This window comes from Sinohyriopsis cumingii, chromosome 2 (assembly GCF_028554795.1).
Source record: "Sinohyriopsis cumingii isolate HCF-2022 chromosome 2, ASM2855479v2, whole genome shotgun sequence".
Classification (NCBI taxonomy): domain Eukaryota; kingdom Metazoa; phylum Mollusca; class Bivalvia; order Unionida; family Unionidae; genus Sinohyriopsis; species Sinohyriopsis cumingii.
In genome coordinates, this window is record NC_142962.1 from 140,636,281 (window position 1) to 140,653,526 (window position 17,246).

Sequence of the window (17,246 nt, forward strand, 5' to 3'; positions counted from 1 at the left end):
ATTAGAGGAACACTCTCTGCTACCTCTAAAAACCGAAAACGTATTTCTCTTTATAGATCATACTGATGAAGGGAAACAATTCTTACATATTAATTCCCTTCATTTCCACTAGGTGGCCACCTGTAACTAGTTTAAGTTTGAACAAACCTATTAACAGGATACTGACATTTGGGGGGATGTGCAGGAGGGATTGATAGCAATGTGATAATGTTAAGTAGGAAGGAACTCTATTTACAAAAAACTGTCCATTCTCTGTCAAATATATGTCCCATTCTCATTAACACTATGAGAAATGTAAGAGAAGGCAAAAGTGCTTGAGTATTCAACCTCTACCTAAATAAGCAGTGAGAAGTGTCTTTTCACAGCTGCCTCAGACAGTCTGTGTGATTCAGATGATATATGATTGTGTGTACTGGTTCCTGCAGCTTTACCTCTCTTGACTGATCAATCAAGGCTGCCTTTTGATGGTAGCCTGCTTTTAGAAACAAAACTAAGTAGTGTCATTAGTATAACAGAGCTGTCAGAACAGAACTGTATGTAACTCAGATCCACAAACAGCGGACACAGTTCACTAATCCATCTAGCTGAAGTCTGTACTTTCAGGAAACAAATCTATTATGATAACTACTTTAGCCGGGTTAAGACTTAGGCTTGAACTAAGAAGAGCTGAGTCACATCAAAACTCAGGAAAGTTTCCATTTTTCTCTGCCCATTTCCCCTCTCATATCATTTAAAGAGCATTGTGTGTGCATGTGTGTGATTTGGATTTTTAACTTAGCTTTAATAATTTTTCAGTCATATGGTTATGATGTCTAGCAATGGGGCACTGTGCTGTAGACATGTAGCATGATGTCCCACCCAGTAACATTATCCTAACACCAGGCAATCCAGTCCTAACACTAACCTCTTAATGCTGAGCACCAAGCAAGGCAGCTAAAAGTACCAATTTTATAAGTCTTTGGTATGACTCGCCCAGGGCTCGTACATGCAACCTCCCACATCCAAGGCGGACGCTAAAGGGCATTGATGGTCCAAGCATGCTTATATCACACTGAGCAAAATTTGGTTTGGTTTTGTGAGGTTTAAAAAATTTTCAGCACACAATATACACTGTGGCCAATATTTTTGGTGGAGGAAGACATTGGGAAGACCCTGGCAAGAATCACTGACCAATGGGAAGCTACTGGCAAGCTTTCTCACATAACCACATTGGCTGAGCTGAAACTAAACTTGTGCAGACTGAAGTGAGATGTGTGAATGAGATATGATGGGAGTTCCTTAGACCGGAGAACTTCATACTGGGCACATCAATGAAGGTATTTCCCATACCATAATGCAAAGGTCAGGTGATTTTGTACCCCCCACCCTCTGACGAGGTAGCTTAATACAACCAATCTGTCTGACTTATCATAACTTTTACCTTTTTGATGCATTTCATTTCACTTAAGCAATGAAGGTGTTGAGATGATGAGAATGGTTCTAATCTTCATGAGATTGACATGAAGAGCCTTTTCTTGAAGTGTCCTTGTGTCACTGACCATTACAAAGTCTGGTAGCAAGTCCCCCTTCCCCTTCCCGATAAAACAGCATCGAAACTAATTGTGACTTTTTATTGTGGGGCTTCTAAAGGTATACCTGCTTCGAGACACCCCTTGTCTTGCCATTAAAAGCAGGAAATGTTTGATTTTGTTCAAGAATATAACCTGGTGATCTAAATGACCCTGCAACCAGTTGCCAATGTGCTAGAAGGGACATCTGCAGAGTGTGTCATAAAAATGCAACTGATGTATACCAGGTCTGATGCCACACTGAGTAGGCTGAGGATTTGAAGAAATTAAAGAAATGAACATCCAAGTGGACGTCTTCGCTGATGCATGAACAATGCTGTCAATGCATTTGGGATAAAGATGAACAAGGCTTCACTGATGCATGAACGATACTGTCAATGCATTTGGGAGAAAGATGAACAAGGTTGGCATGAATCAGAAATTCCATATGAAGAGGAACAAAATGTCGATCATGAATATCTAAGATCTCTACACTAAACAAACGAATGTGGTACAAAGTTCTTCATATCATGAACCAAAACTGAACTTTCTGAATGGTGCAAATGGATGATATAGTGCAAAGTCACTATAATGGAGGACATCCAGAAAGTGGGATATGGTGTGGTCCAACATCTTGGTGAAGGCCACAGAGCAGAGACTAAGGCAGAATTGAAGGGTGCAAAATTGGTATACTTTTAAATGGTAGGTATTTGCATGCTACTATCTGAAAAGTAATGGAAACAATGCATTTGAGAATTCAAGACTTATTGACATGTATTTATTGCATTACACAGACAGACAGACAGAACTTGCTATCTTCATCTTCAACTCTGGGGTAGTTGTTGTTGTTGCAGGGTTTAACGCCATTTTTCAACACACGATAGGCTATACATGGCGGCCAGTATTAATGGTGGAGGAAGAACCCGGGCAAACCCTGGAAAGAACCACCAACCCATGAGAAGCTACTGGCAAGCTTTCTCACATACCCACATTTGCCAAATCCAAGACTCGAACCGATGCAGGCAGAGGTGAGATGGCAGTGATCCATAACAGAAAGCGCTTTAGACCACTCGGGGCCTCAGGGGCAGTAATAAGCTGACTAAATCTGCTGAAGTCTATGGCAGGTCTCTATTTTCTGTTGACTTTCATAACCAGAAAATAGTAAGGAATAGAACCCTGGGGAGACAGGATTTTGTACTACTTTCCTGTCTACTTTATGAGCAAATTCTCAGCCTCCTCATGTACAACATCTGTTTTTCATGGGATTGCTTGGGATCTGTCATGAAGGGGGATGATGAAAGTGGAGGCTAGATGAACGAGATCAGGAACCCCTCTGCAATTGATTGGATGGCCAAATCATGTCTGAAATAGATAGATCGAAGTCTGGCAGAACATAACAAGTCTGGTGCCCACAATAGGGTAAGCAAGTCACTGATGGTTGGTGGGAGGCTTGTGAGATGAGAAACCTTGTTCTCTCTCCCTGTTCCAGGCTTGCCTGTGGAGATCAGGAGAATATGGCTGTTATAATGTGGTTTTTCTGCCATGATCATCCTGTCTCTAGTACGTTCCCTGACTCGGTTGCACAGAAATAGGGGCTTATAGAGAGATAGGGGTATGCACAGAAACAGGATCATATACAGAGATTGGGGCATGCAAAGAAATAGGGGCTTATAGAGAGATGGGGCTTACAAAGAGACAGGCATGTACATAGATAAGTGCTTACAAAGAGACAGGTGCTTGTACAGAGATATGGGCTTACATAAAAACAGGGGCTTACACAGAGATTAGGGGCTTGTACAGAGATTAGGGGCTTGTACAGAGATAGGGGCTTACACTGAAATAAGGGCTTACAAAGTGAGGTGAAAGAGTGATTCCACGGGGTGAATTGATGGTGAGGAAGCACATGGTTGCTGCATGGCAGGGTTTATGAGAAATCACAGGAGTGTGTCTCTTCTTATCAATATGAAGTTAAAAGAGGCTATTAGGGCATTCATCATTGCATGGTAATCAGCCCTACTGACTATATTGGCACTACAGCATACAGATTCAAAGACATGGTCACTTTTGGATTTCTCACCTAGAGTAGGGAGGAAGTCAACACAATATTCCTGGCCAAATTAGATGTCGCATTGAATACCTGTTTGTCCACTTTATAAAAGAGTGGAGCAGACATGTTGACAGCATTACTATCCTTGTCTAGGCTAGGTATTTCTGAATGATAAGCATTGGAGCTGACTTGTACCAGTGTGTGAGAAAGTTGCATGGGCTGCCAAAAAGGGTTAAAATGGTCTTAGTTTCATCCAACTCAATTGTCGACATTCTAGATGACAGCCTGTTATAGTATGTGCATCATATGTGATTCCAATATAGCTTGAGTTGAACTGTTTGGCCTGGCTTCCGTTGGGTCTGAAGTTATTGTTGTTGTAGATAATTTATTTGGAGAGGTGGGGGTGGGGGTATCAACTTGATATCCACCATCAAACTCGTCAAAAATTCTGAATGCGGATCAATGTTTAATATTTCATGTTTGGAAGTTTTAGAGTATATACTATTTTTTACTGCCATTTAATTGTCTTCAAGAGACGTGGTACCAAATATCTTCTGCCCATATTGCACACATGTGAGAAATAACTTTCAGTGCAGGCCAGGCAAGAACACTGGTAGTCATCCATGACTTGAAAGCATCTCAACTTCTTGCACTTGATTTAGATCTATGTAATGAATGAGATAAGAAAAAACAAGTTCAGAAACAAATGTACCAAACATTAAAATAGGTGAACTTGTGTTATCAAGTCGCTGGTGAAAACTCTAGTGTTAACGATCATTAACACATGAACAATAATGACTGGTAAAAAAAAAAACATAAATACAATAAAGTCACTAGGAAAGATACAAATGTTTTATGATACAGTTCCAGCAGAATTCCAGGATAAATGTATTTCAGAGTCTTCTTTGAAGTGAAGAAAAAGAACTATGGCAAGACATTGTAACAGAAATGCTTTTAAAGAAAACAGGAAAGTAGAATTGGGATGGATACATAATGGAAAGCAAGTAAGGACAGCAAAAGGAGGAAGAACTCGCAAAACTGAATTGCCAAGAAATAGCAGGAAAGAAGAAGTGTTGGATAAAGTTAAAATGCCAGGTAGATCAACCACTGAAAATATCTGTTGAATGGTAAAAATCAAATATAAATTGCAACAGATTTTTGGAGACTCGGTTTACAGCTACAAGCAAAAATTTACATCTGCAATACTGGATGGATCCACTTAGTGGGAACAAGGGAAGTTAATATGCAAGAGTTTCTTCCCCTTGTTTTTGTGACTTGCAGACAGCAAAGATATTTTCTTTGTCATTTAGGGGGGCTGTATTTAAGGTAAGTATTAGACTCAAATGAAAACAAAATTAAATGTTGAATGGAGTGCATGTTTACGACCTGGGAAAGTAAGTCTTGTTTTCTAAACTTCCTTGTAAATGAGGAAATACTAGTTTTAGTAGGTACTGTATTTGCTGGTTTGTAAGTTGATGTGGAGTATAAATAAAATTTGCAAATTTTGTAAATTTTCCTTCCTTCATACAAATATAATTCAATATGCTGTGTATAAGAAAGGCTTGACTGATACCTCAGCTTTGTCTTTTTCACTTTAGTTCATTCCACTGAGCATCACAAATTTTATCTTATCTGCAACTTAGTAAATTTTCAGGACAACATTATTAAAAGTAACTAAAAGTACCTGATCTGTTTTACATGAAGTATTTTAAACGAATCAGGTAGTTTTACTACATTTAATGATGCTGACCTGAAACTTTACAGAGTTACAGATAGGATACAATTTATGATGCTGCGTGGAATGAACTGTGGTAACTTCTGGTTTTCTAATATTAATAATATCACTGTATGCTATTAAAGATCATCAGTAGTAGGAAAACTGCATCACTGATGCGAAATTACATTTTCCACAGATTTGTTTTATAAAGAGAGAGAGAGAGAGAGAGAGAGAGAGAGGAAGGTGCAGGCACACATATCTTTTCCAACGTATTTTTCTTTAGTACCTCATGATCAAAATAAAATATGCCACAATATGAAAGATAGAGATTTCAAACCTTCTTCATGCTTTTTTCTACCTTACTGCACCTGTTTAGCTAAAGTTTTTGTCAAAAACAAAACAGTAAATGGAAACTATTAAAATACATGCCATACTCCTTCAGTTTAAAAGTTGCAATATTCACAATATTTATATCAATACAGACTCCATTTTGGTTAAATCCCAAGAACAACCATTTTGCATGCTGTGCAACTTTCTTTGCAAGTACAACGATCTCTCCATTCCCAACAAATAAGATTATCCATTATCAGTAAGTGCATGTAAATTTCCTGTACTTAGGCAGCATTTGGTTTTGATCTTTTCCTCATGCTAGATATTATTTTAAATCTGCTCTGACACTTCTGTTGTCAAGTTCAAAATGTGACACTAGTAGAGAAATTTACAACAAGAGTAAGCACCTTGCATTACATGGTACCATATTCATAATACCGTATGGGTAACCTCATTTTCCTACTGGCAGCCTCACTAATTTGATCTGGTCTGCTGAATCTTGCTCTCAAACCGATGTTAACTGGTATGACCTGACCATAGTTGTAGCATATTTAATTAACATGCAAATAATGCTGCAAAGCCATGTGGTTCTTGGGAAAATGGATACTGCAACTAAAACTTGATGGAAGTGTTTACTCAGTAGTATTAATTGACAATGTAAAATAGTATTGCCATTGTACATGAGTAAGATCACAATCATCAGGTAACAAAACAATACAGATTACAATTGTCCTGAAACCTCTCTCTCATATTGGGGCATATAATATTTCTTCATGAAGTGGAAGAACAAAAATGCGATGGAATACATGTCTTTGTCATGGTTATTTATTTTCTAACTAGTTTATTCTAATGCACATATATGCAATCAATTTAAACAATGTATATTACTAGTGCATGCTGCTTTAGTACAATTACATCCTAAGTAAATGAATTTAATACTTACAATAATGTAAACATTTTAAAATCCTTCTCAATCTTGGGTGCTATATTTTTCCATATACAATCTCTTCCCCAAAATGATAATTATTTTTACACAATATTTTGCATACTTGTGGAGAAAAATGTCTTTTTTTACACACACAAAGTTACATCACATATGATTAAGTGATATGAATGACATCCATATACAAGTTGAATCAGAGTATAAGATAAAAGCTCTTATTTTTCTGGTAAAAAAGAATCAACATATAGGCTGGCAAATATGGTAACAAAGGGATTTTCCAGAAACTAAACAAACCCTGAACTTGAACTGGAACATCTGGGTGGAATTGAGTCGTGAGATTATTTGTGTACATACTTTTTGATTTATGAAGAACAAATGTGTCATCTTAGTTTTAAAATGGTTTTGGGAGGGAATGCAGCTTTTTAAATACAATAGCTACATTGCAGAACATCATCATAAAGTTATTCCTTACTCTTGCTTCTGTAAACACTGGAAAAACAAGTAAATATTTATTTTTGCTCACCATTAAAGAATTTAATGATATCAGTAAAGTCCATGTTGTTATCCATAATAATGTCCCTGTAATATTCCACCAGGGCCAGTGCTATGAACAGCACAAAGTGAGAGGAACTGATATGCTTGGCTGCCCAGATGGTCTCCCATACAGTAAATACATCATCATACAAAAGCTCTGCAATCATATAGACATAAAATAATTATTACAGCTGCCATTAATGATGCATATCAATTGTTTTCTTAATTATTTCCATAATAGCCACTAGACTGATTACATATATGTCAAACTCTAGAGAGGCATAAGTGTAATTATTGCTAATATAAGTGGCAATGTGGCAACAATGCATAATCTGAGCATAAAAGGTATAATCTATATATTACATGCCATAATTAAAGAACACTGTATGAAAACTGTTTATTTACCTGGATCTGTAACTGGTTAAAATCCATCTTGAATCCATGTGGATTATCACCAGGAAAAAATTAAAAATCCTACTGACAAATCATTTGTATACAACACCCAATTTAACTAGTCTACATGTCTAACTTTCTCTGAAGGATCATACAGTTAAGTCCACAAATTCAACAATGACCATGACGATGTACTCAGTCTGATTGCTTTACTACAACACTCTGATATTCTTCTTTTTAAATTTGTAAAGCGCTGTTGATTTGTCCTTTTCATTATCTGATGTTCTGAAGTTTAAAAAGATCCCTCTAACATTTTTCAGTCATGTAACACCCACGCGTCACATCGATAAAGCCTTTTTACCCAACTGCTGATGCCATTCTTTTTAAAGTATATATTAGTCTGCTTCCTAGAAAAATTATCAAATTATAATAAATTTGTGAAACAAGGTTTTGATTGAAGAAAGCTTCTTAGAAATATGTCATATACAGCAGCTATAAATAGAAAACAAGTCTCATTAGGTCTATGATGGTCAAATGTACTCTTACGATATTCTTGTACAAAAGTTTTGCTTTTGAGAATATTCTCAAATTTATATGATGCATGGGATTAAAGATATGATAACAAGCAACAATATCTTGTTGCTTTATTTTTATTTATTTTTAATGTACCAAAACAAGGTGTAATTCGTATCCAGAAACATAATGAGGTGATAAAATGCATAATGGCTGGCATGTATGTGATTTGAAAGGTAAATAAAAATAAAGTACAATTACTGAATGCAATATAAAATTGGCTATATTTCTAAGATGAATATTACTACAACAATAAGTACATACCAACAAAAAAAATGTCACCTGATTACCTTTGACAATGTTATAAGTTGCTAACAAAACAAAATGCTGAGTGCATTCAATAACAAATTTGCTGAGTGTTACAAACTTGTAGTGTTTCATAGCTATTTCACCCGAGATTTTATGCTCTCTGCATATTTACTTGTCACTTCCACTTAAAGCAAATGAAATATTGGCATCTTAAGCCAGTAATTTAAAAGATAAATTTCATGCTGAAATGAAAAATTAGAGGATATCAATCAGGAAATGGGTTTGCAAATTTATGAACAGAGAGGCTGACTGTTGGGTTGAAAAATTAGTTTTTCCAGGAAAGCATTAGGAAAGCTGATAAATGGATACCATGTAGCTTATAAGCCAAGTCCAACTACAAATTGCACAGACCCAGATCTGCTGTTGTATAATGCTGGCAGACCTTGGTCTGTGCAGTTTGTTAGGTTTTGGTTTGGTTTGATGGCACAGCAACACAAGTAGGTTATATAGTGCCAGGGCAATCAGAGTAAAGTGCCTTGTCCAAGGACATACCAAGGCAGCTGACACAGGCTGGTCCAATGATAGGTTTCCTAAATATGAATCAAATAAACCATTCTGGATTGAGTCTACTTGCTGCTACTTTTGTCAAAGTATGAAAGTGAAACTCCAGGCATCTTGCACAGTGACCATGAACCCAAATAGGGTAAGCATGATTTTCGATGCCCATGACTAATAACAAGTGTACCTGTGCTAAAAGTAACTAAAGAGTGAGAATGATGACATTTTGATGTTCAACAGGCACTATGTGGAAATACAATTATATTTGTTTCATTGTGTAATTTTGATGAAATTACCAAGAACAGAATACAGGCTGTCTCTGTAATGCAGATTGCTATAATTACAACTTGTTTAAAAAAACATCCACCCTCTGACAGTTACTGCTACTGAAAGGTGGTTTTTTCACTGGTACAGCATAGAAATTTTCCAAAACTTTAGTACAAGTATTCTGAAGTAAACATCAGCTCTCATGATTCTGATCATTCAATGCCAAATTCTTTATCTTTTAAAAATTATTTGATTATTTTGAACATAAACTTAGAATTCATTAGTAACGGAAAATGTAACTTACCTCTCTTAAAGTCTAAAAGGAACCAGCGATAGCAAAAGTAGAAATGCGTATAGTCTCCATGGTGATGCATATGTTCAAACAACTCTGAGTCTAATATCTGAAAACAAAGATTCATGTGAATAAGAATTATTTCTTTTGTATTCGTTTTATAAACAATGTGTTGATAACTTGTCTTTATTACCTAATTTGAAGTCCCATGTAAAAGCGGACAATTACCGAAGTCTGTGAGTGATGGTGATTCTCTGATTCTTACATAACACTGATGCCACTTGCAAATTATTTTCTTCATGTTACAGTAGTAACATAATACTCTTTTGCTACCTATTGTTTGAAAGCAAATATAAAATTTCCTATAAATAATGTATGTAAGATACAATAAATGTCCATTGTTGACTCACACCATTACCAACTAAAACCCTCCCATAATAATGTGTCCATAAAAGAACACTTGGCTTAAACCTTGCTAAAACACACAACTGCTTCAGATTCTTGTTCAAATAAATGACTACTGAATATAGAGACTACTGAATATACATACTGAATATAGAAACTACTGAATACAGAGACTACTGAATATAGAAACTACTGAATACAGAGACTACTGAATATAGAGACTACTGAATATAGACTCTGCTCATAATTTTAATCAAACATCTTACATACATTGCACACTGATGAACTTCAAGAACTTGTAAAATGCTGATAATAGCTTTTTGTTCATATAACGATGGATTTAAACTTAGGAACACAAATGAATCAATAAATACACATTTCTATTAATTATCCTTGTAGCTATTAGCAATAAGTAATGTGTGTATTTTCCTTTTACCTGAATTAAAGATCTCATGTTGGCAAAATGAGTATCCATTGCTCCACCATGAGGAAAGTTACTGGACATTCTTTTCATCAGCTCACAGAAACAACTGTAGGTTCTCGCCTCTGAAATTGAGAACAATAAAAAGTTGGTAAAATGCTGACTTGGCATATCTGAAGTTCAAGATTTAGAATGAAATTCTGGCATGAAGATTGGTTTTTACACCCCCCAGTTAAGTTCTTATTTTGAGATTAAAGCCAACAAATGAGTAGTCAAGAGCCAATTAAAGTAAAATATTAACTTGTACAATGTTGGTGGTTTACTTAATACATTTATTTATGGCAATTTAATGTAAGCAACAGACAAATCTAGGTACAGATGTGTGATCAAGAAAGGCAGTCACACACATACATGCATATAAACTTTGTATTATCCTGAGCAGTGTGCGAGTGTCTATGTGTTTGAGAGAGAGAGAGAGAGAGAGATGGTGAAGGGAGGAAGGAGGGATAGAAACATGAGATATTTTGCATTAAATTGATTGATAGGATGATTATGTAAGAATACAGACAATAGACTTTGCACATTAATTTGAGCCAAATGGATACAAATTTCTCATAGCTAGACTTTGGAACAGAACCATTACACTGAATACCATTTACAGAGGCCTCATGGCAGTTTCATTTCACACTTTTCGCAATGTACATCTTACATGTAAGATTAGGTTTTACCCATGTACCAGATGAGTTAAAACAATTATTTTATTAACTCTGAACATAGATTTCTTAACTGAAACTTCCAATTTCCAATTCAGGCATTTTAATGCTGGTCAAAACACCAGTCTTGTTGGGCATGTCTGGCAGATATGATGAATTCCAAAGGCATTATTTTCATTCAGGGCCAACTATACATCAAAAGAAGTTTTTAAGTGAAAGCCCTGTGTTGATATGACCACCCATTATTCTGGAAAAGCAGTGATAAAAATTCAAGATGACTAATATGGACCACGCGATGAATGTCTGTGCAAAGTTTCAAGGCAGTTAAAAGGAATAGTGATAACAAACTTGTGCAAAGAGACAAATGGATGCCAGACATTGAACAACAAACCATCCCATAAGCTCTTCTGGTCTATGACCATTACAGCTAAAAAAATGTATCCCCTCAAATTTAGATTTTCTGGAATTTTGCTGATATTATTTTTAATGTGGAATTTTCATAATTTTGTTTTAACAATACCACAAAAACAAGAATGGTTGTCATTTCTGCATCTTGCTACTTACCATCATCCAGTACCACCAGCAGTGGAGCCACCAGATCACACATCCCTTGTACATAACCCACTTCTAGGTGTTCCCACACGTACCTGTAACATCCATGTGAATTTTATAACAATAATCTTTGTATATTATCTCTGCATGGACTTGAACATATGATTACTGAGTACCAGTGTATAATGTGATTGACTGCATATACTTTGATCTATAACTGCCTATAAATAAATACAGTACCTTTAAAAAACTCATAACAAGAGCACTGCAAATGGCACAATATACACCTGTCAAGTGGTTAATACTGTATATATATCTCATTGTAAGTTGAGTTCAACTGCAACCTGCGCAGATTCATTCTAGGAGGTTTTCTGGGAGTAATCAGTAGAACAAGCAACAGTGACCCTGATCTGCCAGCGCATAATGTGATAGAAGATCATGGTCTATTTTGCTTGCAGTTGGACCTGTACTTGAGAATTGTTATGTATATGTAATTTAATTCTTTGTTTGTTGTTTTAATTTATTAAAATTCCATTACATGTTACTGTAATGTATTATTATTTAGGGGCCCCGAGTGGCCGAGTGGTCTAAAGCGCTCTTCGTTACGGATCACTGCCATCTCACCTATGTCTGCGGCGGTTCGAGTCTAAGATTCAGCCAATGTGGGCATGTGAGAAAGCTTGCCAGTAGCTTCTCGTGGGTCGGTGGTTCTTTCCGGGGTTTTCCGGGTTCTTCCTCCACCATTAATACTGGCCGCCATGTATAGCCCTATCGCGCTGAAAAATGGCGTTAAACCCCACAACAACAACAACAACAACATTATTATTTACTGGACTTTATTTTTTTCTTCAGAATTAAGTTCAGTTCTGTTTGACCTGGCTTTTTCTTATTTAACTGATAAACACCTAATAATAGAAACACTATATCTAGTTTCTGACCTTGATTCAGAACCAGTGACAGTTTTTGCAAACAACTTTTTTTCCTTATTTTTCTTTCTAAGTGTAAGAATTATTAAGTTAAGTGAAGGCCATACCTGGATGATGTGATAATTATCATGTAACAAACTTCTTTTCCTTCTGGAAAGATGAACTCTTGACCCCCATCCAGGCATCTGTTTTGCATTTTAGTTAGTCTTACAATTCATGTTATGATAAGAATTTAGTCAGTCATGCCTTAACACTTGAAAAGTCAAGTTCTTTTATGTTGTGTCCAGTTTGGGCTAATTATTTTATTTTCTTCAAACTATTTTGAATTCAAGTGATTCTTTTCCCTGAAAATACAAGTGCTTCTAGAAAATTCTTGGACAAAGACATTCACTGAAATTTATACGGAATTCAAAACTGGAATAATATTTTCTGCAACTCAACTGTTGACATAACAGTACTTTGCAGGTTACAACAGACGTCATCATCTTCCATTTTGGATTTCATTGGGATTCAAACTCAGTTTCTTTCAAGACTTTTTATTACTAAGACTTTTTTTTTAATTCTTGGATTATTTTTGGATTTGATTTGCAAAACCGTAAGTTCTTTTTTCTCATTTTTCACTTGATATTCTAGGGAAATAAATTATTTGTTAAAGTTTACAAAGCTTGTTGTCTTCACACTTTTCTGTTACTTTTTGTACGAGCCTAGACTCGTAACAGTATACATGGTAGTATTAATATACTTTTATATACACACTCTGTCACATGTTTTGAATCCAAAATCAATAGGGGTCTTCCTTGTCTTAACACCATTTTGGCTACTGGCTGTGTAGAGATTCAGTTGGAAAGAAGACCTTAGTTCATTCATACAACTACCTGAATGCTTCAGTTCAGTGTTGATGAACAGCTAAGGTAATGCTTTATTGGCAACAATGAAATAAAACATCAAAAGTTTGATGTTATTACATATTTTGAGCTTGAAAATATTGTCAGTTTAGGTATTACTAATTATAGAATTTTTAAATACAGCAGAATCACCCTCACAAAAACACTTTCTTGAGTTATTCATGGTCCCACCTTAGCCTGTTTGACATAAGCTTGGCATATTAAAGTTATTATAAACATATTTCAAAATGTGCTTTTGTTATTTGCCCCTTTAATAAAAATAAGAGGAAAAACAAGTATGACGTATTTAGTGAGTAGATTGTGGTATGGAAATTAGCACAACTAATCAAAGACGTTATATTTATTGAGCATCATAGGGTCAGTTTGATGCTACGAAATAATGATGTTGTTGCACCACGGAATGTGTATCCTGAATGTGGAAATATCAAACAGAACCCTCAGATGAGTAGATTGTTTCAGGCTTTGATATTGAAGAGACTAACCAAGTTCTGCTATTGTCCGATTTGGTGTCAGATTCTAAATTAGAAGAGACTAAAGAAGGAAGTGACATAGATTTTAATATGAGTGATGTGGATCTGTCAACAGTAAGTGGGAGACTGCCACTGAAATGAGCAGCCTGACAGTCAGTCAAGCTATTCCACTGAAGTCCAAATATTCGGTTGGAAGAACCAGCTGGAAATGGTGGAAACATTTTGTGCATTTCCTCGTCAGTGCCCTTTATTATATTGTATTAGACAGACACTTTAAAGAAGACAAATTAGTATATGCTTCTCGACTTTCAAATTGACATTGCCTTAATACTGACTGGAGACTTCTCCAGGTGCAATTAAAGGAAAATTGTTCCTGCTTCATGGAGTACACATCCATGACACTCTCTGGATAGATTGGGTAGTAAGTGGAGCACATAAAAGCAAAGTTTCAAAACTCATAACAGAAAAGCTGACAGTGAATGGATGTGCTAAATTTGATGTACACATCTGTCATAATAGCTATGTGTAATGGAAGAGCATTGTTGGTTGCATTTTTTGATAGCTGTTTTGTTTGTCTGCCTCTTCAGACTGTTTGTGTGAAATCACTGAACTGTCATGTTTTTATATTTACTTTCATAACTAGTTTTCTACTACATTTGCATAATGTTGATTGCCTTGATTTTTTAACCTACAACCTGAAAATGAATAGGTGCCTTTCTTATCTCTTACCTCAAAAGCAAGCCAACCATAAAGTTTCATCATGGCCTGTGGCACAGGATTTTAGTTATTTTGTGGAAACCATTTTTTTTTTTTTATTGAAACCTGTCTGACAGACTTTTTATCCTTTCATGCCCCAAATCAACAGGTGTATTTCCTGTCTTAAATGCAAAGCTTTGTAAATGAATGAGCAACAGAACTTAAGTAGTTTTGCAGAAATTGATTTGCCCTTTTCAGTCTATGGTCTTGACCTTTGACCTTTTGATGCCAATTAGAATAGGCACCTTCCTTTCCTGAAATGCAAGCCATCCACAAAGCTTTGCTTAAAGTGATAAAAAAATAAAGATTGTGCAGACACTGTTTTCATTCTTGGAGTCAATGTGACCTTGAGGCAAATGGTGAGGCAGTGGTGTGTGAAACACCACCCAGTCATCAAAATATCTGAAGTTTCATCAAAATATTCTCAATGTTTCAAATGTCACAGCCTGGACAAGGATTCAGGCTAACTTGTTTTTTTTCCCCTTGCCATTACAATGAGTTTTACCTTGGAATTTGACTATGGTATGTGACTTTATCTAGTCATTATATATATCGGCACAAAGTTCTTTAAAATCTCTCCAGTTATGAACCTAGACAAGAAATGTTAATGAATGGATAGGATGACAGATGGACAGCACCAAAACTTGTCTGATGTAAGAAGTATGTATGACATAAAAAAGGAGACAAGTCTACAGGTGTGTTCAAATTTATTTATGTTGTGCATCCACATGAGAATATTTTTTATATATGCAATTATCTGGCTATCCCAATCATACTGAACAAGTACATGGTGTCAATCATCCCTGTTTATTGAATTCAGTCAAAATTAATCCATTGATTTTTTTTAGTATCAATTTTTATGGTTCTGCAAAAAATTACTATTTTGCTGGTAATTGTATTGCACATAATTGCATATAAGATAGTTCCAACTGCAAACAATTCATTTTTTCTACTAGTTAGTCCTAGCATTATACAGACCCTGATCTGCGGACACATTATGCGACAGCAGATCTGGGTCCATGCAGTTTGTAATTAGAACTGTCTTATGAGCAAGTATATACAGTATTTTTCACTTGGGGATGGGGGAGCTATATGTTTCAAGAGAAATATAACTGTTGGGTCTTGAAATTCGTGGACTTTAGCAACTACGAAATCCATGAAAACTTGTACCCCATACAAAATACAGAATTTATAGTACACCAGTTATTCTCAAATTCACATCTGTGACAGATGTGGAGATCAACAGAACTTTCTGTGATAGCAGATGTGGAGATCAAAAGAGCTGATTACGCCTGACTGAAAAAAGCAGCTTCACAAGCAGTCTTTCGTATCTGAATTCCTTAACCCTTTACCTCTTGCAAGCATCTTTGGATGCCTCTACTCAAATCGCATGGAAGCGCCTTTTCACGTCGGCTGTAAACATCAGCCATTTTAAGCCAGTTTTCGTAGCACCACCCTTGGGGAAAAACCCCTATTAGATACTACATTCATTTCTGCGAATGACAATTACGTCAGATCACGTGGTCACTGTTTATGCACTGGTTGATATCTGCTATTTAAAGTAAATGGGTCGTAATCTCCACTCTCCAAAATGGCGGTCGCAGATTTCATTCAGTACTTACGAAGTTTTCAAGCTCAGAACCACAACTGTGAAAGATTCAATAACCTAGGTAAAGGCTCTGATATTGATGTAGTCAGCAATTAGTTTTTATAAATTATCAAATTCAGATAACTTAGTGATGTAGACGCAGATGAAAAACTAGTAAATTTCGAGTATGAGAAATGGCAGCTACGGTTGGTCACACAGCCTCACTTACATTACAGTGAACGAGTTCTCTCAAGATTTTAAAGCACATAAAAAATTCTTCCGTGATAAATAATTATACAGCTATAACAATCAGACTTTACTCTTAAATTTTTCCACATATAATAGATGTGTACCAAAAATGTAAAATGGTTAAAATTGCTGTTAAACTTAACATACACTACATTGCTTAACAGTTCACAGGCAACCGTATGTGTATGGAGTTGACTAGGTAACAGGTGTTCTATTTATAACGTGCTGCACTTTGTCACTATGCTCTATGAGGTAAAGGGTTAAGTGAATCATTTCAAGTAAAGATGAATTTTACATACGTGCATATGATGTTTTTCAGCTTCTCTAGGTTGGGTGGTGTGAAGTAGGCGTAGTTTCTATCACAGCGTTGTACATCTTTGTCTATCCGGTGGAGATTCAAAGCAACACTGTCTAACATTTCAGCCTGAAAAGACAATGGCTGTAAGAATTGTTTCTTTGCTTTGCCACCAAGTGAATTTATATATATATATATATATATATATATATATATATATATATATATATATAATAGTTTCATAAGCTATGTCAGTTTTTACTAGAAAGACCAAGAGAAACTTTTCCTTTTAGTAACAGCTGCCAAATATGACGGCAGATTGGAACCATTTATACAAAGTTTAAATGCCTTTATTCCATTATGCTTTCTGTCAAACTGGTTTAAATTCTATTAAGCAGTTTTTCAGAAGAAAAAAATAATTTCAAGGTTTTTCCACTTGTGGTAATAGTAGCCATATCTGATGGTGAATCAGCATCAGTTGTACAAACTTGAAACTATTTCCTGTCAGACTTATGA

General features: G+C 35.7%; 1 protein-coding gene across 1 annotated transcript in view; it reads right to left on the reverse strand.

The window, feature by feature from the left end:
* LOC149805949 (small G protein signaling modulator 1-like) overlaps positions 1–16,854 on the reverse strand; it is a 37,339-nt gene extending 20,485 nt beyond the window's left edge. Inside the window, exons 1-5 of the mRNA XM_089950734.1 lie at positions 16,735–16,854; positions 11,554–11,636; positions 10,292–10,401; positions 9,463–9,559; positions 7,108–7,275 (exon numbers count right to left, since the gene is read on the reverse strand). Coding sequence (XP_089806860.1) covers positions 7,108–7,275; positions 9,463–9,559; positions 10,292–10,401; positions 11,554–11,636; positions 16,735–16,853 — 577 coding nt within the window. The 5' untranslated portion in view covers position 16,854. The remainder of the gene's footprint in view (positions 1–7,107; positions 7,276–9,462; positions 9,560–10,291; positions 10,402–11,553; positions 11,637–16,734) is intronic.
* Between the last annotated feature and the right edge of the window lie 392 nt (positions 16,855–17,246).